General features: G+C 34.5%; 1 protein-coding gene across 5 annotated transcripts in view; it reads right to left on the reverse strand.

The window, feature by feature from the left end:
- The window catches only part of cact (NF-kappa-B inhibitor cactus), a 48,400-nt gene extending 31,292 nt beyond the window's left edge, over positions 1 to 17,108 (reverse strand). The window contains exons 1-4 of one of the 5 annotated variants that reach the window (XM_017620347.1): positions 16,937 to 17,108; positions 14,806 to 15,630; positions 12,003 to 12,180; positions 10,628 to 10,838 (exon numbers count right to left, since the gene is read on the reverse strand). In XM_017620347.1, coding sequence (XP_017475836.1) covers positions 10,628 to 10,838; positions 12,003 to 12,180; positions 14,806 to 15,461 — 1,045 coding nt within the window. In that variant the 5' untranslated portion in view covers positions 15,462 to 15,630; positions 16,937 to 17,108. The other 4 variants (XM_017620346.1, XM_017620344.1, XM_017620345.1 and 1 more) reach the window with 4 other exon arrangements.
- Between the last annotated feature and the right edge of the window lie 1,811 nt (positions 17,109 to 18,919).

The following is an 18,919-nucleotide window of genomic DNA, read 5'->3' on the forward strand; positions in this document are numbered from 1 at the left end:
GAAAATATTCAACGCGGGCCGCGATGCTGGTAACAGAGGAAGAGGAAGGCCTCCTCTGCGTTGGAAAGACCAGGTGGAGAAGGACTTGGCTTCACTTGGCATTTTCAATTGGCGTCAGTTAGCACAGAAGAGAAATGACTGGCGTGCTGTTTTGGACTCGGCCAAAATCGCTTAGGCGGTTACAGCGCCAAATAAGAAGAAGAAGAAGACGAAGCTGGTGGTATTGCTCAACGTCATTTTGCACAGCCGTATCAGTTTCGAGGGGATGTCAAATTCAGACATCGTGGCGTATATGCAACTCCTTTTAGTGCTATCGAAAGCGGCTTTGAAGTCGACAAATAGGTGGTGAGTGTCGATCCTTTTCTCGCGGGTCTTCGCCAAGATTTGGCGTATTGTGAATGCCTGGTCTATGGTGAATTTGCCATGTCTAAAGCCACACTGATAAGTACCAATCAGTTCGTTGACGGTTGGCTTCAGTCTTTCACACAATACGATAAGACCCTTGTAACCTATGCTTCGAATGCTGATCTCGCGGTAGTTGGTGCGAATGGCGGGATCGCCTTTCTTGTGGATTGGGCAGACCACACCTAAATTGCAGTCGTCAGGCATGCGTTCATCGGACCATATTCTGCATAACCCCTCGACGCTATTCTTGAACAGCTCAGCTGGCAGGCAGTCAGCTCCAGCAGCTTTGTTGTTTTTCAAGCTGTTTCGGGTTCATCTTCTCAACTTTCCATGCTGCTACCATTCTGTAGAGGGGAAAAGTGTTCCCACCATAATTTAAGTACGATCTGGGCATCAGTCACTATGTCGCCATTGTTCGCCCTGGTCTTAAAACTTTCCGTAAATTCAAGCTTTTCACACTCACGTAATTCGGCCTCTCTCTACTTATTGCGCAAATACGTCTCGCTTCCCTCTTCAGCTCCCTATAACGGTCCACATGGCTCTCGGTGGTACTTAATGAACGGGAAATGTGGTTCCACTGCTCGCATATGTCGGTTTGTTGAAGAGTGCTCTCTGAAAGCAGGTGTGAGAGTCGAGTAGCGAATGCATTGGCCATCTGTTCTGACTGTAGCTTTTCGACGTTAAGCTTGCAGAGGCGGGTGCGGATCTTGTTTGCAACAAGAAAGTGGTGCGAGTCAATGGTTGGCCCTCGGAGTGTACGTACATCTAAAACACTGGAAGCATGCCTTCCCTCTATCACAACATGGTCGATTTGGTTTCTCGTTTTTCGATCTGGAGGTAGTGACTTAGCTTGATTGATCGGGCCCCGGCGAAGCCGATGAGCCCCAGTCCGTTGTCGGACGTTTCGTCGTGGAGACCGAATTTTCCGATGGTGATTCCTAGGATCCCTTCCTTGCCCACCCTGGCATAGAAGCAGTATGTGCGCTCCAAGCGCTCATAGGAGATATCGTTGGACACCTCGTCCTTCTCTCCCGTCGGGCCATGGGCGCAGATGAACGAGGTGTTGAAGAATTTCGCTTTGATGCAGATTGTGGTTAGACGCTCGTCCACCGGGATGAACGACAGTACTCGGCGACGGAGTCTCTCTCCCACCACAAATCCAACACCGAATTTGCGCTCCTTTACATGTCAGCTGTAGTAGACGTTTTTAATGCAACGGTGCGGATCTTATATTTTTTTAGACAGACGGCAACTATCTCACTTAGTACCTAATTTTTTTTATTCCACCGAAAGGTGCAGATCTTATAATTTTTAAAAAGGTCGCAACCCTTCTCAAAAAGTAATACATTATTGTAATCCAACGAATAGTGCGGATCTTATAATTTTTTTTATATAAATTCTAAATTTTAAGTACTAAAGACAATACCCCTATCGATACAAATTATATGAAAAGAAATCTAGTCCAAATCCGTTCAATAGTTTTCGAGAATAGTGTGGTCAAAAAAGTATACAGAATCGAAGTCGATTCAGCCGTTTGGTCAGGCATCGCGGTCATACGAAAGACATTTCATTTTTCTATACATATATAGATAGAAGATGCCAACAATCGAGAACTGAAATCCCGTTTGGGAACGTATTTCAATGTACTAGTGCTGCACTAGAAATATCGCGGCACTGTTGGCGAAGTTGAATGAAATTTTTGTATATTTAGAAAATGATAGGGAAGTTTATGAATATAATAAAGTTTATGAAAATAATATTTTTATATATGTACACTTGTGGTCAGCTTATTAAGTTAATGACATTTTGTCCAGTTTTCGTTATTTCTTTTTGTTTATTTAATGTTGCAATTTTTTTTATAAAAGTCTAACACATTACATAACCAGCACCACACACTCACATTTCACACACACATTCCACACATTTCAAACTTCTTACAAAAATTATAGAAATTTAGCCAACTTTACTAATTACACTCAAAAATTTTAAACTTTTTATTACAATTAAATTTAAAAAATTTTAGGTATGCAGTTTTATAGCTCATTATATTATAGCTAGGCATTTTTTTCCATATAAAAATAATTGTCGAGCATACTTTATATGCGAGAAAATGCTCAACACCATCAGCCAAAAAAATTATTAAAAATCAAATTTGCACTTTAACCTACTAAAATTGAATGAATTGAATTCCTAAAATGTTAATAAGAAGTTTAAAATTTTTTGTTGTAATTGTTAGTTTTTTTAATTTTTGCTCGAAGTTTGAAATGTGGATTTATGTTGTGCTGGTTATGTAATGTGCTAAATTTTTGTTAAAAAAAAACATACAGAAATTAAATAGACAAAATAAAAATTGCCAAAAATGGCCGAAATGTCAGCTGACCACAAGGGTACATACTAGCAAATATCCGGCGTGCTTCACTGTCCCTCAAAAGTACTTCTGTGTTGTTACTCCCTCCCGAAACTCTTTTGGTGTCATTCATAAAAAATAAAATAGATTTCAACAGCCATATTTTTAAAGAAATTTTCGATGTATGAAGCATTCTTTATTTTTTGTGATTGCGGGTGTTTGTTAACATATATTTTCGGAGCTATTAAGAGACAGTAAAGTATCGGCTTTCTCCTGAAAATTTAATTTATAATCCTATAATTCGAGTCTACATATCGCGTACTTTCTTCAAAGTAGTACTAATTCAACATTTACCTTATCCGTAAACCAATTAGAACAGATCTGACCGGTTGACAAGCAGCCATTTACAATAGCACTTGAGAAAAGTGTGTGACGTTCTTAATTTTGAAGTTTACTATTTCTGTTTTGTTTTTTACATCTCTTTCTTTATGTGTATTTTGGCATTGGTTTATTTCAGTAAATTTTTTGTTCAAAGGTAATTAAAATGAAGTACGCGGTAATATAATAAATTGGTTAGCACTAACATGCACTGAAATTGTTACTTTAATTTTTTTCCTTGTGTTTCGCCTTCATATTTTTTGTTTAATAATAATAATAGATTGGCGCTTACACATATGTTAGTGCTTGGCCGAGCTTTTCCTCCGATTTGTGGCGTACGTATAGATGTTGTAACACAAAGGGGAGGGCCCTACAGCCTTGCGCTGACTCCGAACGACGATTGTATTTTTATGAGAAGCTGGTTTTCATGGCAGAAATACACTCGGAGGTTTGCCATTACCTTTTTTCTAAATTTGTTTGCGATATTGCTATGACCAGGGCTTGAATTTTATCAATTTAAATGAATTAAATTTTTCAAAAAGGTGGCAACCCCTTTCGAAAATATTTTCCTAAACCTCTTTAGTTTGATACCCATATCTCAATATTTAATTTATCTTATTAGTTAAGTTAAATTAAAATTTTCAAACAGGAGGCACCTACCACAAAATTTTTTTTTGGCTGTAAGCTTTCTGAAACCTCTTTCTTTTGACAGCCATATCGCAACATTTAATTTATCTTAAAAATTTACCTAAACTGCAATTTTCAAACAGGTGGCAACTTTCTATTTTTTCTATATTTTAAGTTAGATCTCAAGCAATACAGCGGGGAAAACTGTATGTATTCGGTTCCATATATTAGTTTTCGAGTGACGCGCGTACAAACATACAGAAAGACAGACAAAAATTCTTAAAGTTGTTGATTTGGCTTCTGTTGCTATAACCCAGCAAACACAGTCTCTACCGTTAGAGAAATGTGGATTTCTACATTAGATAACTAGGGTAATTCTGTAATCGTTCTCGAGTCGATGACGAAGTTAGAGCACTACATTATGGCCCCTATTATGAGTTACATTCGATCTTCGACTGTGGTCGAAAGTGCGGATCGAACGAATTTTCATTTGGTATTATGGCGCTCATTCGATGAAGAATAGCGCTATTGTGAACTTCGCTCGTTTATGTTGTTCACAATAGTATATTTTTCACCGCTGAGAAGCTTTGTTTACAAATCGAGCAAACAAATAGTGTGCTTATACATATTTATGTAAATTAATGCAAATTAAAATGAAATAAAAAAGAAAGCAAGTTCATAAAAAGGTGGTAAAAATTAGTACAACGTAGTTCTGGGGTTCAACGATTCGTCAGAGTTTAGTGAACTGGCCAGGAGTAGTAAATGTTTAAGAGAGTTTAAGTGTAGTCTTTACAATATATTTTTACACAAAATATATTTAAGAAATTTGTCAACAGATTTACTAAAAACTTCCGACTTTCTAAAAAAGCGTTTGTGAGCCAAATATATTTAAAATATTTTAAAACTATCCATAGCTCTATGATTTGTTCTCAGACATCGTGCCAATTGAGTATTGGGATTTTTTTTCACAAGTAAAAGCAGGCTTTCGAGCTTGTGTTTTGTATTCACGACGTTAAAACTGCATGAAATTGATAAAAATTGTTTAAAATTAGTGTCTACCCGCCAAAAGTAAAGAAAACAAATGCAAAATCATACATTTTTAACAATTTTATAACTCTTCGCTACACCATCGAAAGCAAAATTCTGTTCGACAGAAATTTCGATACTCAACGAAAATTTCGACACGGTTGCAGCGAAGATCGAAAATCGAATACAACTCATAACAAGGGCCTATAATTCGATTCGAGAACGATTAGAGAAACAACGCAAATTCAAATAAATGTAAATAAATAATATTCCAAATGAATGAGTCATAAATTATTTTTAAGTTCCAGTAATTCATGATTATTTTATTGCAAATACATTCAACACAAATTTTACAAACAAAGCGTGTTATTTATTAAAGCAAAAGAGCAGTTTGAAATTCACATACGAATCCCATTAGAGATCAACATTAGAATTCGATTAGAGAATTCATATTTTCTCGAATCGAGAACTATGTCCCATATATGTTGAGATCGCTATGATTCCCGATAGTTTTCGAGTCGTTCTCTAACGTTTGAGAATGGAGAATGTGGCTAGTTCTCCAATCATTCTCTAATCGATAACTAACCTCAATGAGCATATTAATTTTCTTTTAATATCTATAATGTACAGACATCGGCCTGTTACAATTTTATTATTGCATCACCAAAAGAAATTGCGGGGTTTCCGCCGGGATTACAAAATATATTATATTTAAAGACGTCCACGAAAATATTTCGGAAAAGTATTAAGATTTACGTGAGCTGGACCGATTTGAAAATACCCCCAAAAATGCTGTTTTATAAATAAAAATATTTTCTTAAAGAACTTTTTGAAAAAACTCCCCTTCAGATGACAAAGCAGATTAAATTTAAAAAATCTGCATACAAATATTTAAAAATCTTTTCAACGGAATCGTAATAATGAGATTTTTGATGCTGTTTTTTAACTTTTTTCAAAGATTGATTTATGAAAAAGTTGGGCAACTGGGCCAAATCTATTCTGATTTAGCCTTTTGGGGTCTCAGTGGAAAGGTATTTTCTCACTCTTTTTATTTCTGTGCAAAAAAAAATCATCCATGTCCCACTTTTTTTTCTTTTTTTTTTTAAATACCAACACATCTCAATTCAGCTTGGAATGACGCTCGTTCATCCTACCTTTCTCGTTCATCCTTTGAATGAGTTTATTAGCAAAGAAACAAAAATGGTGGGAAAGTACCTTTCGAAATTTTTTAAGCTTAAACCGTTTTGTCAATTGAGGGGATTTGTTTTCAAAAAAATCTTTAAGAATCTATTTTAATTCATAAAAAACTCCATTTTTGGCGGTATTTTCATTCGGTCCAGCTCACGTAAATCTCAATATTTTTCTGAAATATTTTGGTGGAGATCTTAAAATATAATAGATTTTATAATTCCAGTGGGAACACAGTACCGATTTTTTTTTGTATGGTGATGCAGTCTAATTTACATATATGTACATATGTAGATGTTGAGCACAATATCAAAAAGAAATGCACCATTTTACTTCAGTTAGTTTATTTCGGTTGTATTGATTTCCTATTTAATTGCTTTATTACCCAACAGTAGTGGTGATGCCAGCTACAACTAGAAAATAGTCGCATACTTTGAAACTTTTGCTTTCACATTTCTACCTCTATGTGTAACGGTGTATTTAATATTTTCATCTATTATTGTACATATGTACATATGAACACCACGGTTGCCACTTTGGTAAAATGTTACCAAAATTGGTAACTTTTATTCTCTTTGGTAATTTAGTAACTTCCGATCTCAATTTATAACTTTTAGACTAAATGCCTAAAAAGCAGAGACCTAAAATAAATATAAAAAAATAAAAGTCCCATATAATAATTATGAGAAGGCGAAAATAATTTACATCTTAAAATAATCGTCCCGCGAGACGAAAACAACTTTTCCATAATAATAATAATGTAATAGATTGGCGCTTACACATAAGTTAGTGTTTGGCCGAGCTTCTCCTCCGATTTGTGGTGTACGCCTTGATGTTGTCACACAAAGGGGAGGGACCTACAGTTTTACGCCGACTCCGAGCGGTGTTTGTTTGCCATGCCGAGGGACGACCGCTGTTAAGAAAAAATATTTTTCTATGTTTTTTGCGATGTTGCTTTTACCAGGGCTTGAACCCAGGTGCTGATGAGTGAAAGCGCGCAGTGCTTACTTTTCCATTGTTCAGTAATATTTATAGAGCAATATTTAATTTTATTTCTTACAATCGTTATGGTCTCTGCTAAAAACCCTAAAATATTTTACAATATCTGCGGCAAAGTTACATACACGTAGCAAATTTCTTACGGAATGAATTTATTTTTGAGTTATGATTGGCGATATGTACAAACATATTTGGCACAAGGAGCTAAGGTCAGAAAAAAAATAAAAGAAAAAATCTAGCTACTAATAAAGAATTTTAAAAAGATAAATAAAACAGTTATGAATGATCAAATGGAAATGCGCACTGTATTTTTTTATGAAATATGGGCGTTACTCACGCGTGCATGACAAATCAATTAACTCCATTAAAAAACGTGAGAGATGCCATCAAATAAAGTACATTTTTTTAGATAGCCTTTATATTATAAATCCAACATCAAGTTATTATAAACTTTGACACTTAAGTTTAAGACTTTTCAAAAAGTGTATTTAACCGATTTGGCAAGTGCAGATATCGTGTAAGTATATACCTATGAAAACTTCTAGGCAACTTTAATACAAACTCGAAGGTGTAAGTAACGCCCATTGTTTAAGTCAAAAGAAAAAAGGCTTCTAATACTTTTGGTAACTTTTTGGTAATCTTTTTAAAATTTTTTGGGGAAAATCTCCAACCGTAATGTACATATGTAAAGTAAATTATTCCTTGTCTGCTTTCGAAAATAAGACTTTTATGTTTTATAATTTTGTTTGTAGCCTCTCTCTTCTACTTTGCTTAGCTGCGCCTTGCGAACACGTTTCGTGTGGAATTTCGCCTGACCATACTATTGCCTTTGCGGCGCTGGCATGTGTTGTTGGGGAAAACCCCAAAAACGTTATATTTAGCAGCAGCGTAGCGTAGCCGATGACTACAATGAGAGCTTTGGCATGATGGCGTTTTAAGACTGAAATGCCAAAAAGCTGCGCAAGTATACAATTTGTATGTGCATAACGTCGTTTAAAGTACAAAAACGCGTATCAACAAAATGCAAAACCTCGTATCAAGATAAGGCAAAACCGCGTATGTTAGGTTGCATAAATTATTTTCTAGAGAGTAAAAACACTCTTATTCCAAAATAGTTCTCTTCTTTAAAAATCAATCGCATTTCTGGCTAGTATATTTTAGGACGAATGTATAAGGATTGCGCCAAGAGCTTGTGTGAGCAAATCCAATTTTTGGCAGCAAATGTCAGTTACGCGGCTTTGCAGAATGACGATACTCGGTTTTGTACTTTAAACGACGATATGAATGTATTTACCAATGTGTGCGTACATATAAAAACCCCAACAAACATTTCTGTAAGTGGTTTTTAAAGCAGGGACCGTAAACAATAGTTACTTTTTTTCATGAGTTAAACTTGGCCAGAAATTTTTAAGTCGAAAATAAAAGTATTTTCCTAATAATAAACAAACCGCTTATCCAAATTAAACAAGAATGTTTTCAACTGAAAGAGGACTAAAATAGCTTTAAAACTGAAATGTTTAAGCGAGGAAACCCGGCGGAAAGCCAGCTATTGAAAAATATTTCAATAAAAAATGTTTGTAGTTACCATAGAACGAACCTTGGGTCAGGTAATATGCATTTCTTTTGTATTAAATTATAAAAAAAAAAATGGTAACCTTCGTTTGTTATTTCTGTTTAAAAGCTATTTAAGTCCTCTTTCATTTGATGTCAAATTTTTTTTAATTTGGATAAGCGGTTTGTTTACTATCCGGAAAGACTTTTATTTCGGCCTTAAAAAATATCTGGCCAAGTTTAACTGTTGAAAAAAATAACTGCTATTTACGGTCCCTGTTTAAGGAGATCAATAAACGTTTTCAGTATTAAGTTTATTTTAAGTTTTTTCAAATGAACCTTTTATAAAAGTTGATAGCGAATATTTATAAATCACTTAACTTTAAAAGTAAAATGCAAATGTTCACGACAGAACAAAAAAAAATATGTACTTTCTTTTTAAAATTTATTATAAATGTACCTAAATTCATACGCTTATAAACGAGGTGCCGTTTCGATAATATAGCTTTTTTCATGCGTATTACAAACAGAAAATATGCGTTTTGTAAGTTCTATAATTGTTTTAGTAAACTTAAAAAAAACCTACTTTAAGTTTATTTTGCTTGTTGGGCATTAACAAAAATATGTATGTACATGTGCGTGGCAGACAAATTGAAACCTGTCGCTTTGAGACTATGCTATAACCTACATGAATATCAAAACCAAATAAAGGGTACGTTGACGTCTTACTGGCTACTACTACAAAAAATAAAGCGTACAAGGTGTATGTGCCCAACGCAACCGTTTGATTGGAGAAAACTCCCCTCATTCACGTTGTGCTGCACAAAATAACTAAACTATTTATAGCCACTTTAAGCGATCAATATACTAAATTCGTTGTTATGACTTACATGCCTACATATGTACATATGATTTATGTAAATATCTAACAGGTTTACAAAAAAAGGCTTCAGCTTTTGGCTTTACATATTTATATACCAAAAAGCTAATATGGGGTTAATACATTAAAGACATCGTACTTCTCACTGCTTTTACACAAAAAATGTGCGAATAAAAATATCATTAGAATGTGCACAATTCTATTGACGTCAGCAATCAATGCTAAGTGTGCCAAAACTGTACATTGTACTGAGTTGATGGCATGAAGATGCAAAATTCTGAAACGTTTTCTTCTTTTTAACGCATATGCGCAAATAGTACGTACATATGGATGTATGTATGTATATATATGAATGTACACACACAGGTACATTACGCCGACTACGAAAAACTTTTTTTCAGATATCTCTTAACCCCCAAGCTATACATATTTTATCCGTTTTAATGTTTATTCTTTTGGCAGTATTTTTCAATATTTCCTTTATTTTAGAATACTCATTTTAAATATGTGTATATACTTACACATTAACGATTCATTTTCCGCAGCCAGTTTTCAGTATTTTTTTTTTAGAGGACTGGCGCGTCGTCTGTTGAATAATTAAATGAGCGCATTTGGTGTACAGAACTTTCTGTCTATATCTGATATCTATAAATAACAATATAATTTCAGAAATTTCCCAGCGACACCTAACATTTGTGCCGTCTGTAGCACTGGCTAGCCAAAAGACGGGACGACACGTTTAATATTGACTCTCACACATACATAAATACATATATATTACCATAAACATACATATGTATGTATAAATGTATAATAATATAAATATGTATATTTATGAAACGAACTACTTTTTCATGGCAAAAATAAACATTAACAATTTAAAATTTTTTTTCTTCTTGCAAACAACAATATTTTCAGTTAATATATGCACCGAATAGGTGTGACCACCGCATATTCTCTGTCACTGTCCGGCTTTGGCCAGGCAAAGATTGATCCATTTCAAAACTTCAATGGTCGAACTCTTTGTAATAAGGAATTCGCCTACCGAGGCCCTTTTAGAATTCATTAGGGAAGCCGAAGATATCTTGGCCACACTTTCAGATCGCGGTGTCTCTTATTCTGTTACACCCAAGACATAACTAACTAACTAACTATGTAATATATGCTGTAAGAGAATGTTTAGATTCTAAATTAATAACATTTATAATAGCAGAGTAGCGACTTACCATTGTAGTTGCGAATCTCTAAATTGGGCGGTAGGCATGCATAGCTCAGAGAAGAAAACAGTTTATCATTAGATCTATAACCATACTGACGATGTGCTTCATTAATCTCTGAAGCGCTAAATGGAACTGTTAAAGCGCTGACACATTGCTCATCCCCAGACATACAAGCAAGATGCAAAGGTGTATTTCCGTGTCGGTCACGTATATTTGGCTTAAATGAAATAAAGACAGGATTTATTAAGCTTAGTTAATCTAAAATTTTACTAAGATTCAGATAGTAGATAATCATTGATATTAAATAATGTTATGTATGCACATTAGGAATGGGATCCCGGACATTTTAAAGTCCCGAAAATCCAGGGATTCTTGACAAGTAATCCCGGGATTTTCGGGAGTGGTAATCCCGGGATTTTCGGGAGTGGTAATTTGTACTGATGGCAATAATAGAAACTCCTTTTCTTGACCAGTATTGGCTATATTTCTTTTTTTATTTAATAATTAATATTTTTTTAGAAATGTAGCTCATTATACACATAACACCACGCGATAGTAAATTTTAAACACAAATATCAATATATTCGCCAAACCCTGGGCCACATATAATAAAATTGCGTTTTTAGTTTTTCACTCTGACGTCAGTAATTCAAAAATGACTTAAAAAATTCAGAGAAATGTGCTTTGAGAAGAAGTATGGGTATAAAATTAATGAGGAAATCCTGTAGAATTTAAACAGATTCAAGTTTCTGGTGCAGAAGGGCTGGTAAATATTGAAAATGTCATTTTAAAATTCTATCCTTTTAATTTCGCAATATTTGTTTTTGAAAAAATTATATGTTAACGGCTTATATAAACTCGAAAACATCCTCGAATTTCGTTGTTCTAACTTTGTCAGCTTAAAAATTACCTATTCGTCCTTGTGAATCCAAAAAATTTAAATTTAATAAATTCTAAAAATATTTCCTATTACATTTGTTACCCATATTTTTATTCTATATTGCATTGAATTTTTTAACAATTTTTGGAATTAATCATATCTTTCAAATTACAAACTCCTTCAAAATAAATCCTGTGGTTAGAGAGAAAAAAATCAAAACGCCACTTTAAATAAAAATGTAGGTTTCAAACCCATTTATTTATTATTTATTTCATGGTAGGAGAGCTTCTCAAAAAATATAGAAGCAATATTTTCGATTCAAGTTGTGGAAAGGTAATTAATATCTAAATCTCGGGACCAATCCCGGGATCCCGGGATTGTGACAACGCCATCCCGAAAATCCCAGGATCCACCGAAAGCCGAAAAATTAACATCCCTAATGCACATACAAATGTACATATTTAAGATTAAATGAAGAACAATAAATGAGCTTATGCATACCTCAGCGCCGGCAAGTAAAAGCATCCGCAATATCCTTCTTTGTTTTGTTTGCGCGGCTAGATGTAAAGGAGTTTGACCAAAATCATTTTTAATGTTCAGAAGACAAGGATGTATAGCGAGGCGGATGAGAGCAGCTACAACATTTTCATGTCCTGATATGCATGCTAAGTGGAGATAGCTACACAAAAAAGAAACAGGTAATCGTTACATGTATTTTTTATTTTATTTATTATTAAGAGTAAGTGCACAACAACCAGAAGTTATATATTACAATGCACTACATATACTGGCGTCCAAAAGTGGATGAATGGTGTTTTGTTTTTAATATTTAAAATAGTTTTCAATAAATTTTTTTTGTTTTTGTTATTTCTGGCCTTATAACAATTATATTCAACAATTTTTATTGAGCTTGAGGCCGTTTTTTGTTTTATTCCTTTAACAAAAATCATATAAATGAAACCTTCAAGCTTCATACAGAGTATAGAAAAAGTCCACCAATTTTTTTCTAAACTTTCTTTTTTTTATCAGAATTTTTATAAAATTTTTAGGTCTGCAGTTACAAGGCTTATAAAATTTTGGTAAAGTAAGTGCAAGTTTCGAGCGGCTAAATAATCGCCTTAACTTGTGATATTTTTTTTTGTTGCCGGCGTTTTGCACTATTTTCCGTATAAACATGAATTTCTTGTGGAATAATATGCGTAAGACCGTTTGCGAAAAAAAATTCAAAAATCAGCGCCAGTATTCCTATACTGTGCTATTTATAATGAAAAAAAAAAGCAGAAGCCCTCAGCAAAAACAAAAATATTAAAAATCGATGGGAATTTTTAGGCGCTTTAAACTTGCACTGTCTTCTCGGGATTAGATAGAGAAGCAAAGCGAATGGGTCTAGTGGTGAACGAGGCCAAAACGAAGTATCTCCTGGCATCATACAAACAGTCAGCATACGCGTCTTGGCACACGCGTCACTGTTGACATTTGCAAGATTGAAAAAGTAGACAACTTCGTTTATTTGGGAACCAGCATTAACACCAATAATAAAGTCAGCCTTGAAATCAGACGATTTAGCGGTGAGCTGTATCAGCTTTGCAACGATATAGACATAGTGCAGCGAATTAAAATTCAGTGGCTCCGCTGTCTTTGTCATGTCGTCCGAATGGACAGAAACGCCCCTACTCTGAAAGTATTCAACGCGGGCAGCGATGCTGATAACAGAGGAAGGCCTCCTCTGCCTTGGAAAGACCAGTCTTGTAACTGCATACCCAAAGATTTTATAAAAATTCCGATTAAAAAGCCCAAAATTTAGATAAAAAAATTTGGAATATTTTGAATTTGTTAAAATTTTCTAAATTCTGTATAAAGTTTGAAAGTTTGATTTATGTATATGGTTTTTGTTAAAGCATTAGCCATATTTGTATACAAAAAGAACAAAACAATTTTAGCTTAAAAAGTATTAAAGATACTTATTTAAAAGCGCAAAACTCCGGCAAAGTGTGCAATTTAAAACCCTCGCAAAAGAAATGTCAAAATTTATATGGAAAGCCATTTGCACAAAAAGCGCATGTTTGCGCGGCAATTTTGTCATTCTGATTTGTGCTCAACGCTTTTTCGTAAGATTTAAGCTGATGCCAGATAAAGCTGATGCCAGATAAAACTTTGTAGCTTTGCGTGACATTTATAACTTTGCCAGCAAAGCGCCAGACGCAAAAGGTATGCCACAATGAACGCCAAGAAAACAATGTTGTACCGCTTTTTTACTCATCAAAGTTGCTGTGGATTTTAATTATTTTGATTTAAAATTATCAGCAATGTAATTAAGTTTTATGTTTCTGCATGAAAACCCGAATTTGGACGAAACAAAATAAATATTAAACCGGCTGATTGTCAAAGCGCGCAAAAAGATGGGAGTTGACCATCTTTTCGCTTCGCGCTGCCGCTTCAACGATTTATGTGGCATGCTTTGTGCATTTTCATACAATTCATCTTATCTGTCAAAGCGAATCTGTCACGTAAAGCGAAGCAAAAGTTTTATGTGACATCAGCTTTACATTTGAGTGTCAATTGTTCAACTTTTTAAAGTAAGTATCGTCAAACAAGTAATTTTTAAGCAAAAAACAAAACCGACTTCAACTCCATATAAAAACTTAAGATTATCGTTAATTTCTTCATGATTCGATGATCGGATTTAAACCAAATTAATATGGGACCACCTGTGAGGTAACACCTCACATCGGTTAACGTGATCCAAAGTAAAAAAAATAAATAAAAATATTCCAACAAATTGATAACCTTTCTCCTTTTTGTGAAGTCGGCTAATAATTAAAGATCAGAAATTGAACAAAATATAAAATCATCCTAATGAAACACACAGTGCAAAATTGCCCAATCGCCCAAATATGAAACTTGCGCTTATAGATGAGTACCCTGATTAACCGACTTCAAACAAAGGAGGAGGTTATCAGTTCAGTTCAGTTTTTCATGTATTTTACCACATAACTTTGGACCACATTAACCGATTTCGATAATTTTTTCCATCGGAAAGGTGCTACATCAAGGGTGGTCCGATACTAATTTTGTTTAGATCCGATAATTGGATCGTGAAGAAATTAGCGATAATCTAAAATTTGTATAAGAGAATTGAAGTTGGTTTTGTTCACCACCACCACCACCATTCATCCACTTTTGACCGCCAGAGAATGTATAATATTAAATATTTATCGCCTGTTTTAGCACTAAATTTGTATTATAATATAAGTATTCAAGAGAAAATAACCAAAACAATGTAAATTTTCCTATCGTAACTTACGTATCTCCCTCATCATTTTGTTGATAGCATTGTTCCCAAGCGGGTAGCTGATTAGATTCTATCGCTTTTGGTGTTGTTGTCGCTAGAGGCTCTATTGTTGCAACTTTGCTAGAAGCATTCAAATCATTTATTGGTTCATTTTGTAAAGTAAGATTGCAAAATCTTTCCGAGATGTGAGCATCGACATCGTGTTTGAGTTTCATATTTTTATTAATCAAACTTGAGTCAAATATTTTCTTTTGCTGATTGGGTGATTGCGTGTGTTGTTGTGCAATAGGTTGATGTTCGCCGTATTCGTCTTCTTCTTCAATGCAACCCGAATCAACAACACAAACTTCTTCAGATTTCTCGTGACAATGCAAACTCTCAGTGTTGTCTTTAGAGTTGCCCTCCTCTCTTCCAGAGGACCTATCCTTCTCTTTCTTTTGCTCCTCCAGATTTGAGCTTATCGAACCCGACAAGAACCCTGAATCGGTTCCGTGAGTCGGATCGTCTATTTCAATATTTCGCATGAATGCTGGTTTTTGGGAATTTACTGTGCTTTCATTGTTTGCTACAACAACAGAAGCACTACTTCTGCGATCACTTCCTGCGTCAACCGTTTTCTCATTACTTCTCGCTTCATTACTTGACGCACCTTCAGTCGGACTCGACATTATGCAGATTTTGGTAATTGCCGTAATTTGCGATTTAAAAATATAATATAGATATCCACTATTTGATAAAATTAAGTGCGTTTCTAGTGTATTGTACTATTTTCTGTAGTAATAATTGTACATGTGTATTTTTAACCTATACTCTTTGACTAGTGTCCAAAAACTAGATCTGAAAATAATAAGATTTGGAAATGAAATATTATTAATACATACATACATACATACATATATACATAATATCGTCATTTAAAGTACAAAACCGGGTACTAAGATAATGCAAAATCGTGTATTTAAGGTTGCCCAAATTTTACAGAATTGAGTAAAATTAACTTATTTCAAAACGGTTCTCTCTTTTATAAAGCAATCCTATTTCAGGTTAATTTTATAAATTGATATTTTGTACGAATAGATAAGGCTTGATGCTAGGACTTCCGGTGAGCATATCTTATGTCAGTTACGGGGTTTTGCAAACAAATATGCGCGGTTTTCTACTTTCAACGACGATATGTGGGTTGGTATGTATGTATGTACATACATATGTACATATATGGATGCATTTCAGGACAATTTAATTCTTTTATAAATTGTGTGTATGTAGGTAAGTATTACTATTATTTTATGGCAATATCCCTAACGAGCACTAAATTAAATACCATTGTATGCATTTCACCGGCACTACTTTTTATTGTGTGTTTAATTACGGAAGTTCATAACTCTTTTTTTTTTATTTAATTCACACTCACGACGATGATTGCGCCTAGATCACAGCCTCTGCATGCACCCAAACATCAACCAGATTGGGAGCAATATGATAACCTGCTAATAACAATAGCATTGTGTTCGAAATATAAGATTCATGGTCGAACACTCGAGTTCGGTACCCATGTAGTTTTCTAAAATACAAGTGACAACACGATAACATCAACACCGCTCTTCCATGAATACAATCAGCGACAAGACCAACAAGTGTCTATTGATGGTTAAATTTTTAGGTATTTTCTTGGACATTTTTAGAACACGCACCTGGATATTACTAATTGCTTTCAGTTTAAAAATTTGTCACTTTCTTAGATGTTGTTCCAACTTTAATACACTTTAAATTAAAGGTTTTCACTGGAGAGTAGTGTTTAATGAATTTTTGTCGTAAGCAGATACATGCATATGTACATACATATGTATCTTCAAACTTGTGTTCTTCAAATTTGCACATGCACATTCTCCATTACTGAAATTGGATTTTATTGTAGATTTCATTTAAGTTTTACTTGTATATACATACATACTAATTTACACATATTGCACATTAATACCTCGTTCTATAAAACAGATAACTTTGGAATGCACTTTATCCTGGTCACATAGCTTTTGTATACATATTGACAATCTATTTATATTCACATTTGCGACTTCTTTGCCAGGAAATTCCTCTTGAATGTAGTTAGTTTAATACACTGTAAACATTTATGATACTTAACTCTGCTATTCCAAACAAATGCACAAATATTCTTATACTTTCACTCGTTCTTTTTATTTTTTTCTCAGCCAAATTAACCCAAACACATCTCAACCCGTTCGCTGTTTCGTTAAAACTGAGACAACAACACTATTGTGCCCAGTGTTGCCGTTGCGCTTTTCAGAAAGTCGCAAAAAAGGGTCATTGACGAAAACAAGGGTCACCAGATTATTTTTGCTTTTCTTACAAGTAAAAGAATAAAGAATCCGTTGAATTTGAAAATAAAATAGCGGGACAAGCTTTGCACAAAACAGGGTTGCAAGCATAACCATAAATCCAGTTGCTGCAAGGCAAAAGTGGCGATTACTTTAAAAGTTTTAAGTGATGCCTTTTTTCGTACTTTGTTATGGGTTACTGTTCGCCGCATTAAATATAAATACTTTATTTGTCGGCTTATAGCGCACCCGGTAGCGTGCCATAAATTTCACCATCTAATATTTTTCTAGAGCGTACGGCAACACCAAAACTGCATGGAAGGCCTGCCATTTTGCGATAGCTGTGTTCCTTGCGGACATTGTCGTTGATTGTCACTGGTTCCTGCAGGTCTGTTCGTCTACTTTTTTCGGGTAATAAACGCTTTCCCGCAGAGGCTGGTGATAGTTTGTGACAGCTGTCTGTAACTGCCCGTCTTCACAGAATTGAGTTTATATCTTGACACAAATGTTAGAATATAGAGAGCAATATATATCAGGGCTTGTATTTTGGCATCTACTGCGGTGACTTTTCCTTTGTACTAAAGCGTTCTGGCGGCAACATTATCAATATTCTGATATAGAGCCAGTGGCAATCGGTAACTTTTTCGGCATGGTGTGCGAATAAATTGAGTCTTGCGTGCCAACCGCAAAGAAAAATTTTGACAAGTTGGGAAAAACCACACAAACGCTCGTGCAGAAGCTCTATTTTTGGGTGTTGCCGAAATCGNTTTCAAGAGAAAAATTTTTTTAATAGCATGGTTCTGTTAACATTTCCTAAAAAAATCTTTGAAAAGGGGCAAAAGTTGCACATAATTTTGGAAAAGGGTCAAAAAATCAAAATTATCCAAAAGTCGGGCCAAATGGTATTGGCGCTTAAAAGGTCAAATTTCCCCTTTAGTTGGAAACCGGCAACACTGATTGGGCCTGTTCAGGGTTGGAGCAGTGTTGCCAGCCAGTTTATTTTTAGGTAAAAAACGCGTACCGAATCAGTTTCCAAACTGCCAAATTTTTGTTCATCATTAAAACGAAATTTCTTGAGTTTAAGGGGTTTTTAGCTACACAAATTGACAGTATAATATTGTTAACCGTGTTCGTTAACCACTCATACCAATATTTAAGCTTAAACAAAATAAATTAGAGCTTTAAAATAAAAGAATTAACGTATTGCCAAAGAACGTAGATAAGGTTCTACGTTCTTTGGTTATACCGACTTTATCTTTTGCTACTATTTTTCAAGTCATTTAATACGATTCCGATTTGCAGCAATTCAAGCCCTAGGCCTGTTGCACATGAACCAAAAATACAAGATCACGCCTTCTTCTTAGTAGCCCGTTATAATCGCATTTAGGAAAAAAGTTGGGCGACTTTGACATTAGCCGTTTATATACATTTGTTCGTTGTTTACAATTTGGTGGTGGCTTTTTACTGCATTTTTTTTTAATTTTAGCTTGTGACAACGTGTGCACACATAAGGTACAGAATAATTTAACACAACGACATGATTTATAGATAATATGCATAATAAAAATTATTATTCATGCGGTCAACAATAGGTTCATTCCTTACCTTTTTGGACAAAAATCTGAAAAGTGTCAAAATGCCAGAGCGTAAGCAAAATGCGCTCACTAAAAGAGAATAACAGGAAAAGTAAAGGAACGCAAAAAACCAAATTTTTAGTCCAAAGAATGGCAACAACAAAGAAATACGTTTATGATAAAATTTTGGAAAATGGGCGTGGCACCGCCCACTTA

The sequence above is a fragment of the Rhagoletis zephyria genome, unplaced genomic scaffold (genome assembly GCF_001687245.7).
Source record: "Rhagoletis zephyria isolate East Lansing unplaced genomic scaffold, Rhagoletis_zephyria_1.1 Rzeph_scaffold_02124, whole genome shotgun sequence".
NCBI classification, from domain to species: Eukaryota; Metazoa; Arthropoda; class Insecta; order Diptera; family Tephritidae; genus Rhagoletis; species Rhagoletis zephyria.